The sequence below is a fragment of the Ixodes scapularis genome, unplaced genomic scaffold, assembly GCF_016920785.2.
Source record: "Ixodes scapularis isolate PalLabHiFi unplaced genomic scaffold, ASM1692078v2 PGA_scaffold2__306_contigs__length_199485367, whole genome shotgun sequence".
NCBI classification, from domain to species: Eukaryota; Metazoa; Arthropoda; class Arachnida; order Ixodida; family Ixodidae; genus Ixodes; species Ixodes scapularis.
The window spans coordinates 119,260,284-119,283,872 of NW_024609857.1; the positions used below are offsets into that span (position 1 = coordinate 119,260,284).

Consider the following 23,589-nt stretch of genomic DNA (forward strand, 5'->3'; position numbering starts at 1 on the left):
TGGGGTTCCACGGAGGATTGAAGAGGAGGCTCGTGAGGCTCAAGGCGTCCGGTGGATGAACATTAAATTTTTAAGGGTTTCTTGGCAGAAACGAACGTTTTTTCGTTTCTTTTGCTCGTCGAGGGTTGCTCCCTTACGCTTGTCACCCGCAGCCGCGTTCTCGATTCACGTCGCTCTTGATGAATGCGCTCGGTGGGATTTGTAGAAACCCATTTAAGCGGTGGCGACAACGTCCGGCTGCCCACACGACCACCCCGAGCTGACCAAAGGGGCGCGCGTCAGCGGCTGCCCGTTCTCTGAAGGTAAGCACTTTTTCTCCCTTCTGGCGTGGAGAGTCCTGGGAGGGCGGTAAATCGAAAGGTGAAGTCTTATTCAGAACGTCTATTGGTGAGGGTTTTCTAAAATAGATGGCACCCAATAACACGTAACGGATGTGAGTAACGGAAGAGCGTAACGAAAACGTGCAACGGAAGTACGCAACGGACGTATGTAATGAAACTGTAATGCAAGTATGTAACGGAAGTGTAATGCAAAAGTTTAACATGAAATTTCTCTGCTAGATCTAGTACTGAAATTAAAGTGGTGCGTTATTATGCTGCAATTCAAGCGTTCTTGCTAAATTTAGAGGGGAAGTGCTCCCTCGCTAAATTCAGCCGTTGAATTGTATTGCCGCGTGCCAATTCGAAACTCGAATAATATTTCAGCTTTACACAAGCTGCACGTTGAGTCTAACAACTTAATTTGTAAAATTATTATATATTTGGTTATGTCTCATATTCACCAAACGCGTAGTGTGAAAGGAAACTTGTTGTTGGCCTAGTTGGGTCATGATGCAGTCTAGAAGTTTTTTGTGCGAAACAAGGGACAATCATAAGGGAGTAGGCACGGACAAGCGCCATCGGCGTACAATCACATGGGGAGTAGACACGGACAAGCGCAATCGGCGTACTTCACACTGCAGTGTGAAGTACGCCGATTTGATCATTAGTCTTGGATTTGGTTGGAAATTGGCAGACCGAATGAATAGCATTTTCTGAACGACTAGCCAATATATTTTATAAAAATAAACATATTCCGTGGAGTTACTAAATTTTCAAATGACGCCGGTCGCGTAAGTTCCTGCAGACAACTCTCTAGTAGGAACATTGAAGAATCCCTGCTTTTCCCCACCCGTGTACGTCAGCAACGGGAAGGCGGGACGTGGATGGGTGTCCCTCGGCTTCCCGGGTCGCCGACGGTCGAGATTATCTCTGCACAGCCTCAGGGTCGATAGTTGGATGGGCGAATGCTAATGGCTGCACTCTTCATAACGGGCGGCAGCTTGCGCCACCTAACCTGTAAAAAAAACAAAAGTGGAAGTATGATTTATCTCCGCTTTTTCAATTCAATTTGTACCTCTACAATTTCGTCTGCAAAAGGCAACAATGCTTCGCGGGAGATGGAACAAACAATGCCGGGAAAATATCCGCTTTTTTTTAACCTTTTTATCGCAAAAAACAAAAACGCTTTGCGGTAGCAGTGGGTGAAAACCCCGTCAAGTTGCTTTAGCGGGAGCCTTGCGCCTTGAGAACCAATGTCACATGAAACATTCTCGCCCGTGCTGGAAATACTTCACAATCGCGAGCTGCGAAATGAGTATATCCTTTATGAGTTTTAACTGTTTCAAGGGTGGCAATCACAGAATCAAGCCTGCTATGTACCACGGAAACTCCCGTCCAAAGTGGAGCGCAAATGAAATCAGAGAAATGTCCTTATTCTAGTCGACATGCGCAGTCCCATCTTGTTTCCTCATTGACTTCAGTTGACATTTTTTAATGCGTTAGCATTAGTCCCCACATGATAAGGGAAAGCTGAAGGCGTTCATCTAAGGACAAAACAGTGGGAAAGGAAGTGCACCTTGGTAGCAAAGCCACCTAGAGCGGAAAAGGTGGAGGGGAGCGAGTCTTGGCGCGTGACGTGACGCTAGTCGGCCTTATGCGAAGCCGAAGAGCATCACGGAACAGTACAGAAGTGTAGCAATTATTCAAGTTTTTCGGCACAAACCCGTGTTTATTGACTCGCGCGTTGGATATCTCGAACAAACCGGTGGTCCCTGTGCATGCTAGGCTATTCATAGAATGTTTTTTTGTTAACGTAGCTAGCTTAAATTTTTTTTTATATCTCTTGTTTGTTTTTACAATCTTGTCGTTGAGCTTGGGGCAAAATTTTTTTAGTAAAATGTTTGTTGAGCATTACAACACATGCTTCAGCACGACCCCACTCGTGTTTCCTTGTTCACACTCATCGAAGTCGGAGTAATCCCCGTCGACCAGCAAGTCCAGTGTGAGGTCCGTGACCAGCTGGCGTTGGTTACTTATCGTTATGAAGTCCACCTGCTTCGAGATTCCCTCAACAACAACGTAGTTGTGTGCGACCAAATCGACTGCGGTCATTGCTGGGTACAAAAGGCCTCCTCTGTCAATGTTTTTGATGAGATGGTAGTACTCATGGCCGGCAGAAGCTACGATCGTGCGGTCTGTTGTGAGGGAATATTTGCACTTCTCGCACTTCGGCTCCTTCACCGTCGTGTACACCGCATATCCGGCCACATAAGCTAGAACGGGGACGATGTCTTTTACTTTTTGAAAGGGGATCTTATGTTACTACTACCTTGTAGCTAGGGGCTTGGCGTCTCTCCTCGTTTTTGTATTTCCTCCCATCTCTCATCTCTCTCTGTTCCAGAAGCTTTGCCAATCGGTGCAAGTGTGTTTTGCAGCCGCAGGTTGTTTTCCCATTCATAAAGCTGTGGTGTAGACACGTGGTAATGGTAACCTGCCAGCTAACGGTACCTTCCGAAGCGGTCCTTTAAATTTTCCCTCTGAAATTTCCCGATTAGGACGTAGGACAATTTGAACTCTTCGAAGCAGTACCTGCATATTTCGAGAAGCGCGTAAATTGACTTGTGCAGTGCGGTATGAGTTTTTTCGGTCAAATTGCAGTTGTTGCCATTTTTCACTCATTCATCCAACCAGTCTAAAATGTTGTAGAAAAAATCCACCTTCTCGTCGTCTAGAGCAGTGTGCACAGGCTCTTAGAACCGATCTTTCAGCCGGCTTCCTTTGCCGGGTGTCTTCACATTCACGATTTTCCACCACGTTACTATAATTTTGATGAAAGTGGCGGACTCCTTGAAAACCATCAGGTTGTAATTCTATCCAGTGGCACGAAGGGCACTGGGAAGAATTCAGCTGTCAAATATCTGGAGAGCAAGTTTCACGTTCCGCTTCTCAATGTTCGGCGGACAAAGGGCTTTCCTTGACACTGTATACAAAGCGCAGCAGTTGGTCGCATTTCAAGTCGTAGGCAGCTTTGATAGTTTTGAACGACGCACACAGCATGCGCCACTGGCATTCCGTGTGAGCCTTAAGCTCGGGGAACCAGAAGCATTGATCGTCTTGCTTCAGCCAATTATTGCGTATGCACTTGATTATGTGCACAGTGTCGATCACAAAAAACAGCGGCCTGTTGGGATCGGACGGATATAGGGAAAAAAATGAAAGTCGTTTACAACTCCCTGTAATGCCGAATTAGAGCGCAGCTCTTGAAGAGGAGGAGGGAAGGGTATGAAGAGGGGGTATGCCCCTTTTCCTCCTTCTCTCCATTCCTCCCCTACTCCTTCCTCTTGCCCTCTAATTCTCCTACCTTTGTCCTCCCCCACCTCCTTCCCCTCCCTCCCTCCTCCCTCGTGACATCAAACCTGACGTCACGTGACTTTAGTATGCTAAACGTCCCATGCTAACGCGCGGTTACGCCGACGGCGACGCCGCTCAAGCCGGAAACGGGCGCCTAGAGCTGCGCTATAATACTTGTTGGAACAACGCGTTGTTTACCAGGCATGTCGTGGTTGTGCGTTGTTGTACCAGGCGTGCGGTGCATTGTTATCAGTTACAGCGCACATCACCCGGTAGCCGATTTTCATGAGCCCGCAAATCACGTCTCGAAGCAGCTTGTGCAGAACCTCTGCGTTGGCCCCGTGCACGGGTACGATGCGAGCGACTTCCTTAAACTGGCACTTGATACTTTGCACCATAAACACGAACGCACTATTCGCTACTTCTGTGGAATTAAGTGCGATACCCACAATTTGCCTCCTTTATAATCGAAAAACCGTTTGATGTGGACCTCGTCCACTATCAAGGTAACATAACGTTTGTCATCGTTCAAGTCAGAGATCGTCTTCGCCATGTAGCTGAGGAAACTTGAACTTTGCTGCTCCTTGTTGAGGGTTCATTCCAAACGACGGGCATTTCGATCGGATGGTTTTAGGGTGTGGCAGAACAATGCTTCCACGGCCACGAATGTACTGGTATACATGATGCGATATTGTGAAAAGAATGCATGCAAACACCATAAAATCCACTGCATAACGCTTGCGGTCTTTCTTGGACGAAATCAGCTTCAGTTGCTCGGCGAGGAGTTGAATGACCGCTGCTTGATCTACACTTAGTGTTTCAGGCAGCTTGCCAAGCAGAAAACGAATAGTAGCGCAGATATCGTTGTGCGATCTTTCAGAGCTAGAGTTGAGATTGTTGTCTCAATTTTCGACACTTGCGAGGAGTTCTACTCCTCCCCTTTTGCTGTTTGCGATGCTTGGTACGAGCAAGCTGAAGTTAATGTAGTTAGTGTAAGGTCAGGCTTCTCGACGATCGAGTATTTTACCCAAGGGGACTCAGCTTCAACAATGTGCACCAGAGTGAGGTGTCCATTGCCCTCAAGAGCACACCAGAATGCCGATTTGACGTTATAGAGCGCAGCTCTTAGGCGCCTGTTTCCGGCTTGAGCAGCGTCGCCGTCGTCGTTCGGTCCGTTCGCCTGCCCGACGAACGGACAGGTATCTGAGAAGGAGACTCAGTTAGAAAGCATAGTCCATGCGCTTAAAGGGCGGCATTTAATGCACGATGATCGCGAAATGGAACTGATTCAGCGTTATGAATGCCCACGTACTCGAGTGCTTGCGTCGCCTTTCTCTCTAAGAGGCCGCTTTCCCGCAGATGGCCCTCTCACACATGCTGCTCCTGGCGGTCGTCGGTGGTACGAGTGCCTGCTTCATCACAAACTGCCCACCAGGAGGCAAGAGGTCGTCCGAGCCATCTCCCGCGAGACTCGTAAGCCCTCAATTTCGTTCTTTCCTGACTGTTTCCTGATGTTCCCTACTGGGTGCGGACTTTTCAGGGAATGTCGTTCTTTCGAATGCCGGATTACCGAATGACGTTTCATCAAACGCCGTTTCGTCGAAGGCCGTTTCATCGATCGCCGCCTAATCGAATTCTGGTAGGATCCAGTGATCTCCGCTATCAACTATGCTTCTGTCTTGTAACGTAGTGGCCCGTTTCCTAAACTCACGCCATATTCGGGACTCCGACGGTGTGTATTTGTGTTATTTCTTTCATCTAAAACAAACCAGACCGACTTTGCGGAACAAAAATAACCAGTAATTGTTATATTTATTATATGAAGTTGCTGTAGTTTGTTTCATTACGCTGAGTCCCGGCTTCTGGAACATTTGGCTATCCTATTCATCGTTACAAATTTTAGCCACCAGGTCGCGCCAAGTTCTGCTGCACATTCGCATACTTATTTTTTTATATATTTATTAATTTCCAATACCATAAGTGCCATAAAGAGTTAAAGAAGGAACTAGGTATTAGATCACACTGTTGAAAATGGCTTCGGGAAATCTCATGGGGTTCACGATGGTAGCGATTTTTTCGGGAAGGTCATTCCAGTCCACAATTGTGTCGAGGGGAATAGCGTTTTGATGCGCTGTAGAAAAACATCGCGGCCTGGCTATTTTTTTAAAATGATCTAGTCTTGCCGAATAATAGTTTGGTGGAGAGAGAAGGCACTAATTTAGCAGAGGTGAATAGAGGACTTTGTGCAGAAGGCAAAGAAGGACAATTTTTCGCCGGGTTGAGAGTAATGGTCGAGAAAGACTTGACTTCATTATAGAAACCCTGGCGAAACGTGAAAAATCAAATTAAATAAAACGGGCAGCACAACTTAGAACTTACTCAATACTGTCTGTTAACGTAGAAAGGTGAGACTGTCAGATTGAAAATGCATATTTTAATTTAGATCGAATCAAAGAAATTTAAACAATCCGTTTTAATTTAAGACGGGCGGATCTGAAGTTACGACGGAGCTGGCCCAAGCTTCGGTTGGCAGAACACATTACTGAATAGTACTTTTTAATGCGAAAGCTTTAACTGGGGTCTCATGAAGCGAGCCGCCGTCTTCAGTTTGAAGTGCGAAAACGGCACCTTAAATCCTCTCTCCAAGTGTAGCCAGCTCCCAGCTATGAAACCACGCGAAAAGCCTAGACACGGCCCCTAGTTTCCCCGATCCCGAAAGAGCGAAGTAAAGCTGATAAATACTCGGCTTCGGTCCCATTGGCTGCCGCGTGTCGTCGAGGCGAGGCATCGACGAGACGAGGCGAGGCGGGAGAAGACGAGGCGTCGACGAGTGCGGGCTTTCGCTTCACGTGCCCCGAGCTGCTGCGCGCTACCACCGCAGTACTCGTTTGTTAGTCTGAGAAAAAAATGACCGCATCTCCACGTGGTGAATGATGTTGATTGGGGTACAGTATTCTGTAATTAAGGTGAAGCTCTGGTGGTGCTGATAATACTCATTTTGTTCATAGGTAGTGCTGATGGTGCTGATTTTTTCTCGTCTATAAACGTTGAGCCAATGCATGCAAAGTTTAACGCGGTTAAATACGCATTTGACCACCGCGCCTTCTCATGCATGGACGTTGAGCGGCTACATGCAACGTTTCATCCATGACATCTCCAGCTCTTGAGTTACTACCACATCTCAGAGCCCCCTACTCGTCCCGCAGTCGTGGCCGAATGGTTAAACATAGTTAAAATTGCGCACAAATAGAAAGGAACAGAGAAGAGGGAAGAGAGAAGAGACAAGCGCAAACTCACAACTCAATTTATTGAAGGAAGAAAAAGGAACAGCCCTCGGTATCAGCTCGAGCCGAGGCCACACTCGCACGGGGGCACCCGAGCACGCGGAGGACACACACCATCAACCACACTCGAACGACTGTAGAAAGGCTATTTACTTGTCGGTTAAAGCCACAGAAGGATGGCTGACACAACGCTCGCAAAATCGGAGTATACTAAAAGCTTCGAAAATTTCCCGAGTGTGTTTTTTGGTGAATCTGCCAATTATCGAGGTTGTTTTGTAAAGAAGGTGTACACTTACACACTTGACCATGCAGAGGTAGGTGACCCCCCCACCGCTGAATTTAAAGAAAGATTGCGCTCCCTTAAAGGGATACTGAACCAAGGAATTTAGTGTCCATAGTAAGTGGCGCACGTTCTTTCCACGAGCCAGCAGCGGCCGGTGTGCGCGAGCACATGCAACAAAAATGACGTCATAGACCTCCAGTCGCGGTTGAGATGACAGTGAAATGTATGGGCTTCGGAACAAAGAAGAATAAATACAAGTTTTTCATCTACACAGTGGTGTTTGGTGTAAAAGGTAAGCGATGAATTGGTCTAACAAGCACGTAGCTTTCACTGGTTGAGATGAAAAGCCTGCATTTATTTTCCCTTAGTCCGAAGCCCATGCATTTCACTGTCATCTCAACCGCGAATGGAGGTCTGTGACGTCATTTTTGTTGCGTGTGCTCGTGCACACCGGCGGCTGCTGGCTGGTGGAAAGAACGTGCGCCACTAATTATGGGCACTAAATTCTTTGGCTCAGTATCCCTTTAACCGGTCATTAATGCACTGTCCTGTCTGTCCTACGTAGGATCTACCACAGGAAAGGGGAATGCTATAAACCACTTTGGTTGAACAGGGCACGTAAGGGCGGACGGGTTTCATGCGGCACCTGTGTGTAATATTTTCTACTTTTGCTCGGCCTTTAAAACAAATTTGGCCCATATTTTTATTTTTTTTGGGGGGGGGGGGGGGGGGCTGACATCATTAAGGGGACTCCGTACCTATTGGCTACCTGTCTGAGATTGTGAGATTTTATTTTACCATTGGGAACATGGCAAAATTTTACAAACTTTTAACCATGTTCAATCATTACCAACTCGCGTAACTAATCACTTTACTACCGAGTGGTTAAGGCGATGGACTAGAAATCCATTGGGGTCTCCCCGCACAGGTTCAAATCCTGTCGACTGCGCAAACATTTTTTTCTTTTTTTAAGAAGACAGATGGGATGGCGATCGATGTGAGCACGGACGCCGGACAAGGCTAGAGCCTTCGGAGCTTCGCTTCTAAAAATATATCTCGTCAATATTTTTACAGCAATGCAGATCGTGATATTTTTAAATTTTATTATGTATTAATACTGCAATCTCTGGGTGAGATTTTCACAAATAGGTACAGCGGTAAAAAGATAAAAACAAAATGGCAAAAAAAAAAAAACTAGTTTTAGTAAACTCGAAGAAATACGGTACGAAAACGAACCAATATAAATTAGATTAAAATAACGACAACGATGGCTCCATAAAAACACTGTCAGCGTAGTCATTCCACTCAGTTTTTATTTGTGGTAAAACGAATATACTTAAAGAACACACTTCATTATTACGCGATTGAAAAGGAGTTTTTGTTAGAGCATGCCTTTGTCGAGTGTCATATATACAGCAGCACCTATACACCAGCGAGCGCACCCAACCATTTCTATGAAATACGCAAACATTTATTATTATACTTACAAATAGACATTGCATAACCCGGAAAAACGCATACTGGAGAAAAGCCCGCAAAAAAAAAAAAAAAAAGCAACAAAAATTCATTGATTTTTTTTTTTTTTTTTGTGGATTTGAATAATAGCTTACTCGCCTCTCGGCATACCGGGGGAAATAAAAAAATCCGATACTCTGATAGTTGCTTTCTAGTGAATTCATTTTGCTATCTCGGTGGATGCTGTCGGGAGTGTTTGTGGTTTCGGACTATGAGCCGCAAGAACGCTCGGGTTCAATCGAGGGCAATGTCGTAAAACAAGGCATCGGGCGTCGTGATGGCGCACGGATGTGGCCCTTTGCTTGTGCAATGAAGTAATATTGTGGCGTCCAGGAACTGTTTACAAGAGGTCTCGCCGGCTCTCAGAACGTGCCGGAAGGACGCGCGTGCCAAGGTGTTGGGTAAACAACAGCCCAGTTCGAGCAAATGCGTGCGCCGATGTTACTTGTGATAACGTGCCGAGGTGTTTCGCTCGAAATAGAAGGAACAGCGCGCGAAAATAGGAGGATATAATAGGCACGTGTAACGCTTCTGTGTGCCCATCACGTGCTCAAAGAGTTGCGAAAGAACGTGGCGCTGGTTGCGGTGGTAGCGGTGTCTGCGTACGCAACAAGTGTTCAAGGACCGGGTCAGCCAAGCTGCCGATGCTGGACGCTCGATGACAAGCACGGCCAAGATCGGAGTCTGAGGAAGCGGAAGGGACCCCCGTGCATTGAGGGATGGAAACACGCAGACTTCGTCTCTTCTTTCTCATGTCCAATTAACGCAGGAGCGCTTGTTTACGTTTTCTTATGTTTACGTTATAACTCATAAGTAGGGCTCCGTGTTTTCGGAGTTTATTTTTCGTCAGATTCGGAGGGTGTTTTTCGGAGTTCATTTTTTGCCAAAGATTCGGAGTTTATCGGAGTTCATATTTGTTTGATTCCCAATTCTCCGAAATTCGGAGTTTAATTTCGCAGTGTTTCCTATTGAAAATAAATATGTAAATAATAAACGGATGTGAATGTATGCCAGATAAAAAATAAAACGCGCTTATATTGGTTAAAATTTCTTCAGTTGAATTTGACGTTCGTGCCATTGCCATTGGCAATATTCATTTGTCCCACGACAAACGTCGCACAAAAGTGTTGCTTCCATAAACGTCGATACCTTAAAATCAATAAACTCCCGGGGACAGTCGCTACGATGCTCGCAGTCATCCCATCCTATTTCATCAATCTAGCCCTCGGCCGCGCGAGGTGGAGTGGTTAAGGATGTAATAGACAGTTTCAAATGTCCCTTTTCTCTATTTAATACAATCTCCATGGTTCATAGCTTTCACTGTTACAAAAACATACCTTCTCCTTTCTCTAAATCACAAATCGCGTGGCTCAGACTGGAAACCAAAAGAGTGGCTTTTGTTGCGACCCGAATGTACAATGACCTGTTGCCCTGAATCAACCTCGACGAGACAAGCGGCAAGACCCCTTTTGACAACGGTCTGAGATTTGAAAGATACTTTTGGTGCCATTTTCGCAGGACCATTAACTCCGTGCTGATCGAATTGAAAAAAAAAAAAAAAAATCTTTTTTTCCGGGGGGGGGGGGGGGGGGGCATTGGCACATAAACATTCGGAGTTTATCGGATAAATCCGGATTGACGAACATTTTACCGGCGGGTGTTTTTCGGAGTTTTTCGGATTCATCCGAATGCACGGAGCCCTACTCATAAGCAGTCTTGGCTAAGTTACTTTTAAAAAGTAATTCGTTACAGTTACAGTTACTTTCAGAAGAAATGTAGCGAAGTTACAGTTACCCCAACAAAAGAGTGACTCGTTACAGTTACAGTTACTTTTAAAAAGTAACGAGGTTACTTTTCAGTTACCTTTCTATAATACGAAACATTTATGAAAAACTAGAAAACGCTCTTCACCAAGTTTTATTGCATAAGATTAAAAAGTACGCTTTTTACTTCATAATGTCGCTTACCAGCAGTTGCTTCTCGATATTAGTGTCTGAAAGTTTCCCTCGTTTGATTGCGAACACGTGAGTGCCCTTGCTGAACAGACCCCGCGCAACCAGAGTAACGAGCAAACCTCGCGCAAACAGCTGTACATTTTACCTCGACTAGTGACACCACGCCGGAGTAGTGGCGCAAATCAAAATACGAAACACGCGCAGTGCGGAGTAGTGGCACGAATCGAAATACGAAACATTCGCAGTGCCCAACGTGTGTATTGTTGTTTCACGGTTTATTCACCCGATTAAAAAGCGTTTGCGCAGAACAAAGAACCACCGCAACATAGATAGTGCTTCAAGATACTAAGATGTAAGTGTTCAGTCACAAAGTACAAGCGCGTGCGTAAAGATAACTAGATTTGTTTTCTTCATGACATCTGTTTGTGACTCGCGAGAAAGAACGCATTCACAAGTTTGTGCAAGTCCAACCTGACACTCGAAATGTCGGAACAGATAATTTGGAAAGTGCAAGAAATAGCTAGATTGTACTTGTTCAATGATATATTATTCATAAAAAACTGGAAAGTAACGACAAAAAGTAACGTCGTTACTTCCGTCGTTACCCCAAAAAAGTAATACAACTACAGTTACAGGTTACATTTAAAAAAAAAGTAACTCGTTATAGTTACAAGTTACCAAAGAAGTAACGAAATTACAGTAGCGACTGTAGCTGTCTTGGGTAGTAACGCGTTACTATACTTCGTTTCACCTTCGGTCCGAGCGCGGCCTATGTTATGAACCGAAGAGCCAATCAAACAGCGCAAAAAGCGCAACGTCATTGCGTGCTCTCTGTGCTTGATAGGACAAGCCGGCGGAGGAGCACGCACAGAGAGACGGCGAATACCGGCTGGTCCTATCAAGTGCAGAGAGCACGCCATGACGTTGAGTCTCTTTCGCTATTTGATTGGCCACTCGGCTCATAACATCGGCCGCGCTCGGACCGAAGCTGAAACGAAGTATAGCAACGCGCTACTACCCAAGACTGCTCATAAGTCACCGGAACACCCGTGCCTCAATTGTAACATGAAGGGCTACTCTATGAACTAGTTGCCAAACTTCACATGAAACACGGATGTTGGCTCGTGGCGTAACCAGGACTAACTAGGGCTGGGCCCTAGTTACAGTTACAGTTACTTTTAGAAGAAAAGTAGCGAAGAAAAGTACCTTCATGTATTTCCTCCCGCATCCGTATTTTTGCAGACGACTGCGTTGTATATAGGCAAATTTTTAACGAAGAAGATAGCATGAATCGATTGATCGATTAACCTAACAATTAATCGATTAATGGTTTAATCGCGATTAATTTATTTAACGGGTTAATCGTTAAAAGTTTGACGAACCAAAAAGAAGTAAAAATCGCATGCTTTCACCGCGCAGTCATGGACGAGCACACCTGTATAAAGGGAACACTTTCGGTCAAAGTTTAGCCTAAAATAAACTATAGGTGCAATATTTGCAACTCCGGACAATTGGAGAGCCTTACACGTGTCCCTGCTACTTCAGCGCCATTCGAGTGTCCGTTTAGCGCAGCAGATGCTACTTTAAACAATTAAAGGAGGTCGCTCTTGCCGAAGAATATCAGCGAACTGTCCCATGCGGCTGAAGTAACCTGTGAGTGTGAGTGCCTTTGAACATGTTCTTAACTACACATCAAGCTTGATTCATATTCAAAAATAAATAAATAAATAAAAATGTATATTGCGCCTGTTACAACATATTCAACAAAAGTGGAAAGAAAAATAATTTGGACTTTTTATATATAAGTAGCATGGAAATGAACGACACCAATTATATTAAAGGGTGTCGATTAATCGAGTTAAAACTTAATCGACGCCCGGCCCTAAACATAACGCAACGCAAGATGTAAGCAACCCATGATGTGAGCCGGGCTTTGGTCGGGAACAGCTTGCGTATCGCCAGCTCGCCTTCGCACTTACTTTTTATTCATTTATTAGCTAGCTAGTATCAGTGAGAATGTAAGAAGACAAGTGATTCGGCCGTAAACGTTTTGATGGAGCCAACTGAACCGATACCACTGGCTAGTATTACGGGTGCACGGCGAGTGCAATGTGCATTCGGAGACTTCTGAGTGCACGCTAATTTTTCAGATTGCAACAACTGACACTCGTTAACATGGCTACCACTGCGAGACATTCCGCTTTAGCCTTTTTGCGAGGTTTCCCGCGGCGCATAAATGTAAGGGGTATTAAGTGGTGTTCCTCAAGGCTCCGTCCTTGGACCCTTGCTTCGATTAATATATATTAATGACTTACCTTCATGTATTTCCTCCCGCATCCGTATTTTTGCAGACGACTGCGTTGTATATAGGCAAATTTTTAACGAAGAAGATAGCATGAAACTACAACATGACCTCACTAACCTATCATTGTGGTGCTCGACTTGGCTCATGAAGCTTAACGCTTCTAAATGCAAACTCATCTCATTTGTTAGGAAAAAGAACTTTTTTTCTCATAACTATTTTATTGATTCTAACGTTGTTGAGTCTGTTTCCTCTTATAAATACTTAGGTGTTCACATCGACTCGCATCTTTCCTGGAAGGTACATGTTCGGTCACTGTTATCATCGTGCAATAGTTCTTTGGGCTACCTAAAACATACACTTCGTTGTGCTCCCCTTCACTTAAAGAAAACTGCATACCATTTATTGATTCGACCGAAACTTGAGTACGCATCGAACATCTGGGATCATCACCAAGCATATGTGATCGCTGAAATAGAAGCCTTTCAAAACCGTGTCGCGCGCTTTATTTTTTCTGATTATTCTCGACATTTCAGCGTCACCTTATTAAAACAGAAAGCCGACCTTCCAGAACTGGCCTTAAGAAGCAAGCTTTCTTGCTTATGCCTTTTTCATCGCATTTACGATGCACAATCTCTCAGCCAAGGCACCCTAACACAGTCGTATTTCGTTACACCTCGTCTTAATCACTCATGTAAGATTGACCGTTTCACCTGCCGCACTTCTTTTTTGCATTCCTTCTTTCCCAAAACAGCAGTGTGGTGGAATGATCTAACAAAGCGCATCGTCACCGAGGTTAACCTTGATAGCTTTCGTTCTCTTATCAGCAGCCATTTAGGTATTGTATGACACGATTTCTTGTATTTTGACAATACTGTGGAAGATTTTATTTTTTTGTTGCTTGATTTACCATATTTTATATGTTTGCACTGCTGTGCATGTTTTATTTTTTTTTGTGTGTTTCATTTATGATTTACTTATGTAATGTCCTTCCCAGAAAGACCTTTAAGGTATTTCAATAAATAAATACATAAATAAATATATCCTCAATTATATGGCTAAGTGCTGAAACGTTTTTTTTTCTACAGTGCTCCGGTGTGCACGAGAATGGTAATTTTACAGAGGCGAATGCTGGGGTAAAAATAAATAAAACTCACGTAGAATAGAAAAAAAGGTTTGATGGAAAGCGTGAAACTTTACTTTTTGTATCCGCCTGGATTCTCCCGCTATTACGATCTTCGGTATTAGGGAGTTTTCGTAGACCGCGTTTCCCCCTCCGCTAAGCCCTCCGCAATGAAGAAGTTGCTACTGCGCCTGCGCGTCGATAGCCTTGACTGTAGAGTTCCGGGTACCGTAGCGGATTGCGGAGGGCGTTGCGGGACGGCGAAAACCATCTACGAAAACTCCCTAATACTACGCTTCTTCAGTACGGTGAGCGGAAGTTCAAATTTTTACAGAAGTGGTTCATAGGACCCAGTGCAAAGCAAATATTGCCGCGTGCATGGCAGTGGCGCGATGTGCCTGGATACCTCCACATTACGTTGTTTAACGTTCACTACAATCTTTTCTAAATATTAGCACGTCGGCCCCAACCTGTTATATGCAAACTTGTCGGACCACACCAAATGTGTCGGGTACAAGGACGCTTAATACAAACTAATTTTCATGTTGCAGAAGTGTACTTCAATGTTGCGCGATTTGCATCACCCAAGTGTCAATTTTACAAATCGACCTTCCAAAAACCTTCGATCGTGTGCGTCATGATGCGGGTTTTTCAATTACTTCTAGAGTCAATCTGGGCAGTGGGATAATAAATGGTATTAAGTGAAGTCAAATCAAAATGTGATTTTATTTTTAAACGAGTTGTTGTCCTAAGATGCTTACTCAGAAGAAGTCAAACTTCAAAGTAAAAAAAAAAAAAAATGAAAGGCCTCTTTGGTAATATAGGGTTAGTTAGCGATCAAAAGTTAGCGTAGAATTTAACAACAATCAAAACAACAATAGAAATAACGAGACCAATATTACACAAAAATAAAGGAGCAATTATGGTACATTCATTATAAAAAAAAATATAAAACCGACTGAGAAGCAAGAACAAATAACAATATACCTGATTTTACAAAGTAGAATCAGGTATATTGTAATACCTGATTGTTATAAGTAGACTCAGGTATATTTTTCTGATTCTACAAAAGTAGAATCAGAAAAAAAAACTGTCGATATAAAAAATTTAACAGCGAGAAAAAAAAAGATAGAAAAATGCCAGGGAAAAATAGTTACTGCCAACAGGGATGGACAGTATTCAAAATGAGTGTATTTTATTACATATTTGCTAATGTGTTTGTCAATTGTATTTAAATACTAAAAATAATCTTTCAAATACTGCCTAATATACTTTTGGGCACTGTTCTTCGCAATAAAATGCGATATTATGCACTCTTCGGTACTAGAGTCATATGCAAAGTGCATGAAGAACACGAAATAAAAAAACGAGAGTAGAAGAACGCGTCGAGTACGATTATTGGATTTTTGTTTAATAAATTAGCTTTTCAGACGTCGCTTTCAAAACATGTTGTTTGAAAATGATTTTTATATTGTACTCAGCATTTCAAATTAAACTCATGCTCATATTGTTTCCTGATGTCGTACCCACCAATCTCATAAAAAAACACTCACAGTATTTTTAGAGCTGCTACTTTCATTTAACCACTTGATTCTCGGTATATACTGCACTCTCTGTTTGGGTACAGTCTCTTTTACCCAGGGTTTAATTTAAATCTAAGATGTCAGAGTATGGAGACAAAATTTGTTTGCAAATATGTTTGAAGAAAATCAAATACTCTCGTTGTATTTGCATTTTATATTTGCGAACTTAACAATGAAGTGTATTGAATCTGTAATTAAATGTATTTTTCTCGAAGTATTTTGTATTTGTGTTTTGAATAATGTTTGAAAGAATTTTGCCTATCCTTGCATTTGTATTGGGTATTGACGTGCCAGGCATGAAAGTTTGAGTTCAAGAGAGAGCAGGACGTATAGATACAAAACATGTTGATGAATGACAGAATGTATCTGTCAATGTTTCGCTTTTTTGAACGAATGAAAAGTCGACATGGCGGTTAGTCTTTGTATAGCGTGTTCCGTGTTTTGGTTGCTATATAAGTGAGTGTGAAAGCATCATAAGTAGTACTTATCCATGGCACAGGCACTTTAGAACAAGAACTTGTTCTAAAGTGACAATTTAGAACAAGAACTTGTTCTAAAGTGACAATTTAGAACAAGAACTCGAAATATACATAACGTTTTGATACGTACATTTAATTTATGAACATGGCTGTTTGTTCAGAAACTTAAATCTTAAGAAAGCTTTATGGTATTCGAGGCATTGATGCATTGTCGAAATGTTTCAAAAAGTGTGCGCAAATTGAGCGCATTCGCGTCTATTAATTAAAAGAATTGCTCAAAGTGCTATATTTTGGCCAGTTTTTATTGCTTCCAGTGTTGTTTCGTATGTCAGTCCAAAAAATAGATAACCCGTACAAATTATGAGTGTGATTAAAGCCACGATAAATCATTTTGGTTTTTTTAATGAAAATATGTGCCGTAATTCATATAAAATTAGGATATTCCTATATAACTTTTTAGCGTTTTTTTTACGTGTTGAGGCCATGTTAATTGATAGTTTACCTAGGGTAAGTCCTGAAAAATTGGTTGGTACATTCAAGTTACGTTTACACTTGCAAAGCAAAGTTGAGGTGTGCTTAGAATTTGTGGTATTTCCGCATAAACAATTATGGTTTGTTTTTGCCATGTTTGGTACGAAGCGAGTCAATTGGCGAACTTTTCTAAAGTGTGGTTTGCTTCCTTGTACAGTTCTGTGCCGTTTGCGTTAGATAAGAAAATATTAGTGTTATCGGCATAAAGAACACAATCTTTTTGTAAGTAGGCGGCCAGATCTTTCATGAAGATGACAAAAGAAAAGGTACCTAGTATTGAGTCCTGTGAAACTTCAATGGTAATGGGTTTAGTTGTTGATACACTGCCTGATAAATTGACGAATTGATATCTGGTAGTTAGATAACTTTCGATTAGATTAAGGGGTACTCCATAGACTTCGTATGCACTTAGTTTTTCTAGTAAATTGTCATGTTTAGGTAGGTCAAATGCATTTGATAGGTCTACGAAAATTTCCATTTTTAATAACCTTATTTATATAATTTGTTTCGTCTTTTCTACAATATTTATTAACACTAGCTCTATTGATTTTTCTCATATATATGAGACGATGTGATTAAACTGTGTTTAGCGAAGAACTTGTTCATTCGTTTCAGTAGTAGTTTCTAGACACGTTTGTAAGAATAGGAAGTATAGCGATCGGTCGGTAGTTTTCTGTTCCTAACTTGCCCTTTTTTAATATATCGAGATTACTTTAGTTATTGTGAGTGAATCAGGGTATGTGCTTGTAGTGAAAACTATTGATGGACGTCACTGAAGGGCTGTGCGAGGATTTGACCGCTTTTTGTTCCAGTTCTATAGTTTTTATTCCGTCGCAACACGACGACGAAGTATTTTTAGTGAGTTAATAGTTTTGTATACTTCGTCTGGACAGACGGGATCAAGGAAGTCTCGTGATTTCGGGGAATATTTGGTGCGTCAGTGGATATAATTTTGTATGGAAGATACTGTATGTTTGTATCAGTATTTGAAAAGTAGTCATTAAATGTATTAGCTATTTCTTGTTTGTAATAGACAGACACACGATTACTGCATGGAGAAAACAAAAGGGTTGATCCAGGGCCAGAGGTTTCATAGGTCACCTTTTGTTTGCCTTGGCCAATGTTTAAGGCTGACGCAGTTTGCTCGAAAACTCTTATTTAATGCAGAGTTGATTATTTTTCAGGGTTCTCTGGGATTTTTAGTAGCGTCATAGAATTTGTTAGGGAAGTACTGAAGAGCGGCAACTATTTTTTTTAATATATATTACGCAATTTGTATTCAGTTTGAAGGCTTAGATTAAGAGCATTGTGTTTTAGTTTATTAAACATGTTTTCGTGATTAATAGAAAGTTATAATTCGCTTGTAAACCATGGATTATTCTAGACCGTTCGGTGCGATATGGTTCTTGTTTGGTACCTTCCTAGATTAAAATTTTGATGATGCTTCAACGGTTTTTTTTTTAGGTTTAGGTCAGCCGTAGTTGCTTCGATAAGCAGTTTCACATGGCTTTGTGTTTAATGCAATAGTTCGTGGTTTTGGTTGTAACGTACGTATTCTGTCTGTTAGGAACAAAAAAAAAATGGGTGGATGATTGATTATGTTACTAGAAATTGTGCCAATTCTGAAGTCTGGTGTATGATAAGGTGTGATTATGTCATCCAGAGTGTTGCGTCTTTTCACTAAAGCGGGTGGATGTTGTTAAGCATTGTTGCATTTATTGATCGGCGAGTGAGTCTAGGTAAATGTAACTGAGCGATGAATCAGCAGGAGTGTCTTTGTTTATGTTGCCCTTAATACGTACATTCGAATTTGTGGTTGAAATCGTTTTGAAGGTTTTATTTAAGCTGAGTAAGAATTTTTCAACTGAATTATTCGGTGAACGTTCAATTATACAAATAATTGTCTTTATTGTTTTGTCAGAAATTACACAAGTCAATTGAGGATCTGTTTAAATAGCAACTCATAATGATTGGAGATGATATATTAATATCATCTCAAGATTTGAAAGTTAGTATTTTGTTTTAAATATATATTGCAACTCCTATGTGCGATGCAGACAAGAACGTTCCTTCCGGCGTTTGACGATGACTGAATATTACGTGATATTCTGGTATATAAAGTTGTCATTCGCTTTATTGCGAAGCGATGTTTCAGAAAATGCGATGAAGTGGAGGTCATGGTTTAGGGTAGATAATAAGCAAAGTAGATCGTCCAAATGACTGTGTAAGCTTTTGATGTTTATATGAAGCGCCGACAACTCGGATGACTTGGATGTCTTTCGAGAAAATAGCTTTGGTTCAAATAAAGCTCCTAGATAAGAGGCTCCTACAAATAGCGACATTTGTTGAAGCGCCGTCTGCTTGGGGGTGCAGATTGTAGGAAGCGAGTGGTGGCGCAACAGAAGAGTTAACTGAATGGCGACATATTGTTCCTACAAAATGTGCTTCGTCATTTGTTTAGTTTTTGTTACTTGTAAAAAGAAGAATCAAGGGACTTTAGGTTCAATGATGCCTTCATAAATAAAGTAAAGCATATAAAAAGAATGACACCGACAATATTTGGAGTTAGGAAAAACGCTTGAGTCGTCCTGAGAAACGATATCGTGAAACGTGCTCCCTTTGACTTTCCTGGATTTAATCATACATTGATCGGTCCACGAGTGCATCCGCTCCTTTTGGCTTTCCTGGGTTTAATCATGCTATTATCGGTCCACGAATGCACCCACACCTTTTCCTTTTTCGGGGGTGGTGCTTCAAAGATCAGGTTTCTGTTTAGAAGTACAAGGTGGGCATTAAAAGGATTTGACGGGGTTACTCGTGCAGGTTCAAGTTCTTACTTGTTAGGCGTGCACGGTGTGCTTTCTTTTGAATGCCATTCTTGATATCTGTCAAGATAAATGACGATAATTATCTCTGGAAAAGGGGAACAAGGGGGACAAAGGACAAACACAAATCTCCAAACACAGATAGGTGACCGGTGAGCGACCGCTAAAATCCGCCTGGTCCTGGTATCGAACCAGGGAACTCTCCATTTCCAGTGGAGCGGTCCCTGGAGAGGTCCCTGGAGGGGTCCCTGGTTCGATTCCAGGACCAGGCGGATTTTTTCGGTCGCGCACCGGTCCCCTAGCTGTGTTTTGAGATTTGTTTTTGTCCTTTGTCATTCTTGTTCCCCTTCTCCAGGGATTATTGTCGTCATTCTTGTCCAGCTCGCTTGCACCTTTGCATAAATTGCATTATTATCTCGAGATGATTTCGCGATTATGCTGCGAGCTTTCGGTTGACTTGATGTGGGAACCCAATGGATGGTGTCAATGCCTGTTTCAGCGTTAAAACAGTTAATGTGGTTTCCAAAGGTAGTTAGAAGCACCCTCAAGTTCTTCGCTCGAAACGTTGGGCATACTGCGAATCTCGACGTCGTTTAGGCGTGAGTACTGTTCGAATTAAATTACCTGTTCTTTAAAGGAATCTGTTGTTGTTTAGAACTTTTGATTGTTCTTATTTAGTTGAGTGTTGTCTTTGATCAGATTTTCGGACTTTTATGTTAGTTCTTCCGAATACTTGTTTACAAAAGTTACACTGTTTTGATCTTCGTGCAGTTTCTTGCTTAGAGTGCAAAACTGTTCATTGCTAGCTACCCCAAGCTCTTTCCTTATCTTTGTGGCAAATTCACCATTCATAATTTTTAGTTCAATCTTTAATTTCTGAATTGTCTTTGCCAGCTCATAGTTGGTAACGATACCGCATGACACCACCAACGTTCCAACAAGGAAGGTGATTTAAGCGGCTGGTAAAATGTGTTTGTAGAAAATAAACCCCTCTAGCGTGCCTGTTGAGAGCAAAAACAAGGCATCTGCCACAGCGCTAATTATTTTTGGCTGCTTAGATCGCCTCTCTGAGCCCGAGACAGTCGCTGTGGTCATGCCTTTGAAGACTGACGCCGGATTTTGCTGTCGCCGGAAGCGGGGGTGGTGGCTGTACTGAGCGTGGTGGTAGGATAATGACGCATAAGCAATATGTTGATCTGTTTGGAGCGAAAGCAAGATATCAGCTGCTGCGGTAACGCCGCTGTCTTATATTTGTTGTTTCACCAAATTTATTATAAACAACAATCGAACATGTAACACACCTCTGTCTTCATCTGTCCAACATGCGTGCCAACTATCGCCTTTATTCTCATTGTACTTAAAGCCATTTGCTTCCGTGTAAACTGCGATACGCTGCATGGCTTTCCGCTTGTGAGTACGGAAGTGAACTTGCTGGTGTACGCAGATGACGTAGCGATTTTTTGTTCCGATAAGAGAAGTACTAGAAAAGCGGGTCTGCTAACAAAGCAATTTTGTGATGCTGTGTGTTTCGGTATAGGCATGTGCCACGACGCCCTTGACAGTTTTTGTTGGACTTGCGTGCCCGACTGCTACCTAGGTATTTTAGTAAGACACTTCCAGAAAAGCAGATTGTATTGGTCGGAAGTTCCTGCCGATATAGGGGCAGGCGTACTAAACGAAGCAAGTCCCGCGATCTGCCTATTTTTGTTCGTGCAACAGTGTGCAATAGTTTCTTGATTGCAGAACTGTGGTAAGTTTAACGATTTATTCCCTAAACTCGCTTTGGAATAAAAAAATAATCCCCTTATGTTTGCAGTCTTTATTTGGTGTTTATTTTGGGCACAAGCATAACGTGAGAATCTCTTTCTGTGTGTCCACCTAGCTGGGCTCGGGTTGTCGCGTGTGCTCGTGCGTCAAGTTGTGTAGCTTTTCATGTTTTTGAGGGAGTAGTATTACCCTTTTATACGAAACGTTATACAGATAAAACGGTCAAATCATCTTTGTTGCTTTTGGTTTCTTCCGACTCCAACGAAATAACAACCCCAGTAGGGTATTTAAAAGAGGTAGGTGACCCTCTTTTTGTTCTTTAAGGGAAATCTTTCGGTGTGAGTACATCGCTTCTGTCAGTAGGAAAACATTTTCTCGAGAGCTCATAGACTGCTTGTTTCCGCCACCTCTGTGTAGAAGGCCTCTCCTCAGGGCTGTGGACGTTCTCTCGCGGGTAAAAACAAATGAAGATTGCATTCACCCGTCCGCAAGATTGTTCTCTTTGAGTAACACCCTCCCAGTTAAGGTGTGGCTGAGGTAGAATGGCATATATGTGCCATGATCTGTTGAGTGTTTTTTTTTGTGTAGAAAGCCTAAAATTCTAGAACAGGAGTTTATACTTTGTCCAAGAATTTATCGACTCTTGATAGTGAAAGTGTCCGATACGATATGTTCTTGTTCATAGTTGTGTATAGTATTCGGAAAACCAAAGTGATTCTGCGGCATGCGGACCTAGATTCAAGAGAAATATTTCGTCTACTTTTGCAACAAGTAGTCTTTAAAGTGCATGGTCCTGTTTCAGAATGGGCAGATCTTTTAGGTGCACTTTCTAGTAAATAAAAAGAAAAGGCGGTTACCCGTAAAATAAAAGAGAGCAGTGCCTGCGTGGGCCTGCGGAAAAGACGAGGGGTCTCACATGCCGAAGTGGTGACCGGCAGGGCCGGGGGCGCGGGAGCCCCGGAAGGAAGGAGGCGTCCGACACGGTTGGTGGCTGATGGCCGTACTCATTTATATAACGGTAAACAAGCATAGGGGTCAAGCACCATGGCGACGCGACCTTGACAACACGGGCACAATGGTGGGCAGTGGAGCCACCTAGGTAGTGTATATAGGAACTGCGAAAAATTTAAATACAACACACTTGGCAGATGCGAACTTTGTAATTTTCAGAGCCAAAAGAAACGCACATGGCTGCCATGCGGTAGAACGGAGTACTACCCCGCGCGGTACCGTTTTGTTTTCTAAATTTTTGTACTTTTTTAGAACATTCTTATATGTACTTATTTATTTATAAAAAATACGTTTACATGTAAAAGAATGTCGGCATCATTTAAAAGAGAACACGTAAAACATGTAAAAGAGAACAGTATATGTGAAAGAGAGTCGGCAACATGTAAAAGAGTTTACATTTAAAAGAGAGTCGGCAACGTGCTTCTTCGGGTCTGTCGCCTTTCCATCGCCGAGGCGAGGCGCGGGGTACTTTTCTCTTTAATTTGTAGTCACATTTATCATCTCATAAAATGTTTATTTTGTGTTCTGAGTTCAGTTTTTTTTTTATTTTTTTGACTTTATGACGTCTTGCATCGCCGACGAAAGAGCGATTGACTGAAGGCAGGGTGTTAGCGCTGCTTTCATTCACGCGGTAAAATGCCCACAACCAGAACATACGCTTGTAGCCTAGAATAGACTGGAAATTTCCAAATGTAAAAAGAAAAAAAGCAAAGAAACATGCCGAGCCCGAGCGGGCTTCAAACCTCATTTTTAGAAGATGCAGACACGTACGTTGCCAACTTTGCCACGCACCCGGCGATATGTCGGATCTAAAACAATAAAAAATATGGGTTCCTGAGTTTCTTTTTGTATGAAATAGCATTAAATTTTTGCCGTGTATAATGTTTCCTGGAAATATTTTCATTTATGCAGTTTTTTTGTTGAAATATTGTTTTACAGAATATTGCTGAAAACTTCCGAAAAAGGGAGCAAGGCGAAAATACCTCAGAAAGTTGAGGATAAAAGCCAGTCAGTGAAACTTTTCCTGGAATTGGGGATGACGCTTCCGATTACTGAAAACTGATTTTAAGCAATAAAATGATCCAAATGGTGTTACTTTGAAGTGTGCCTTATTTAGTGGCTCCAGGTATTAGTTGTCCCCGTACGGAGATAAGCTTAGGCGCATTCTGGATAAACATAAGTAAACGCTCCGGCCTCGTTGGTACAGGTCTACCTACATTTGCATATTTTATGGCACCTGAAATGGGATTCTACCTGGAT

At 42.4% G+C, this 23,589-nt stretch overlaps 1 protein-coding gene across 1 annotated transcript in view; it reads left to right on the plus strand.

Moving 5' to 3' along the window:
• Window positions 1-233: 233 nt before the first annotated feature.
• LOC115324927 (oxytocin-neurophysin 1) overlaps window positions 234-23,589 on the plus strand; it is a 70,480-nt gene continuing 47,124 nt past the window's right edge. Inside the window, exons 1-2 of the mRNA XM_029985633.2 lie at window positions 234-302; window positions 5,031-5,144. Of these exons, the coding sequence (XP_029841493.1) occupies window positions 5,031-5,144 (114 nt within the window). The 5' untranslated portion in view covers window positions 234-302. The remainder of the gene's footprint in view (window positions 303-5,030; window positions 5,145-23,589) is intronic.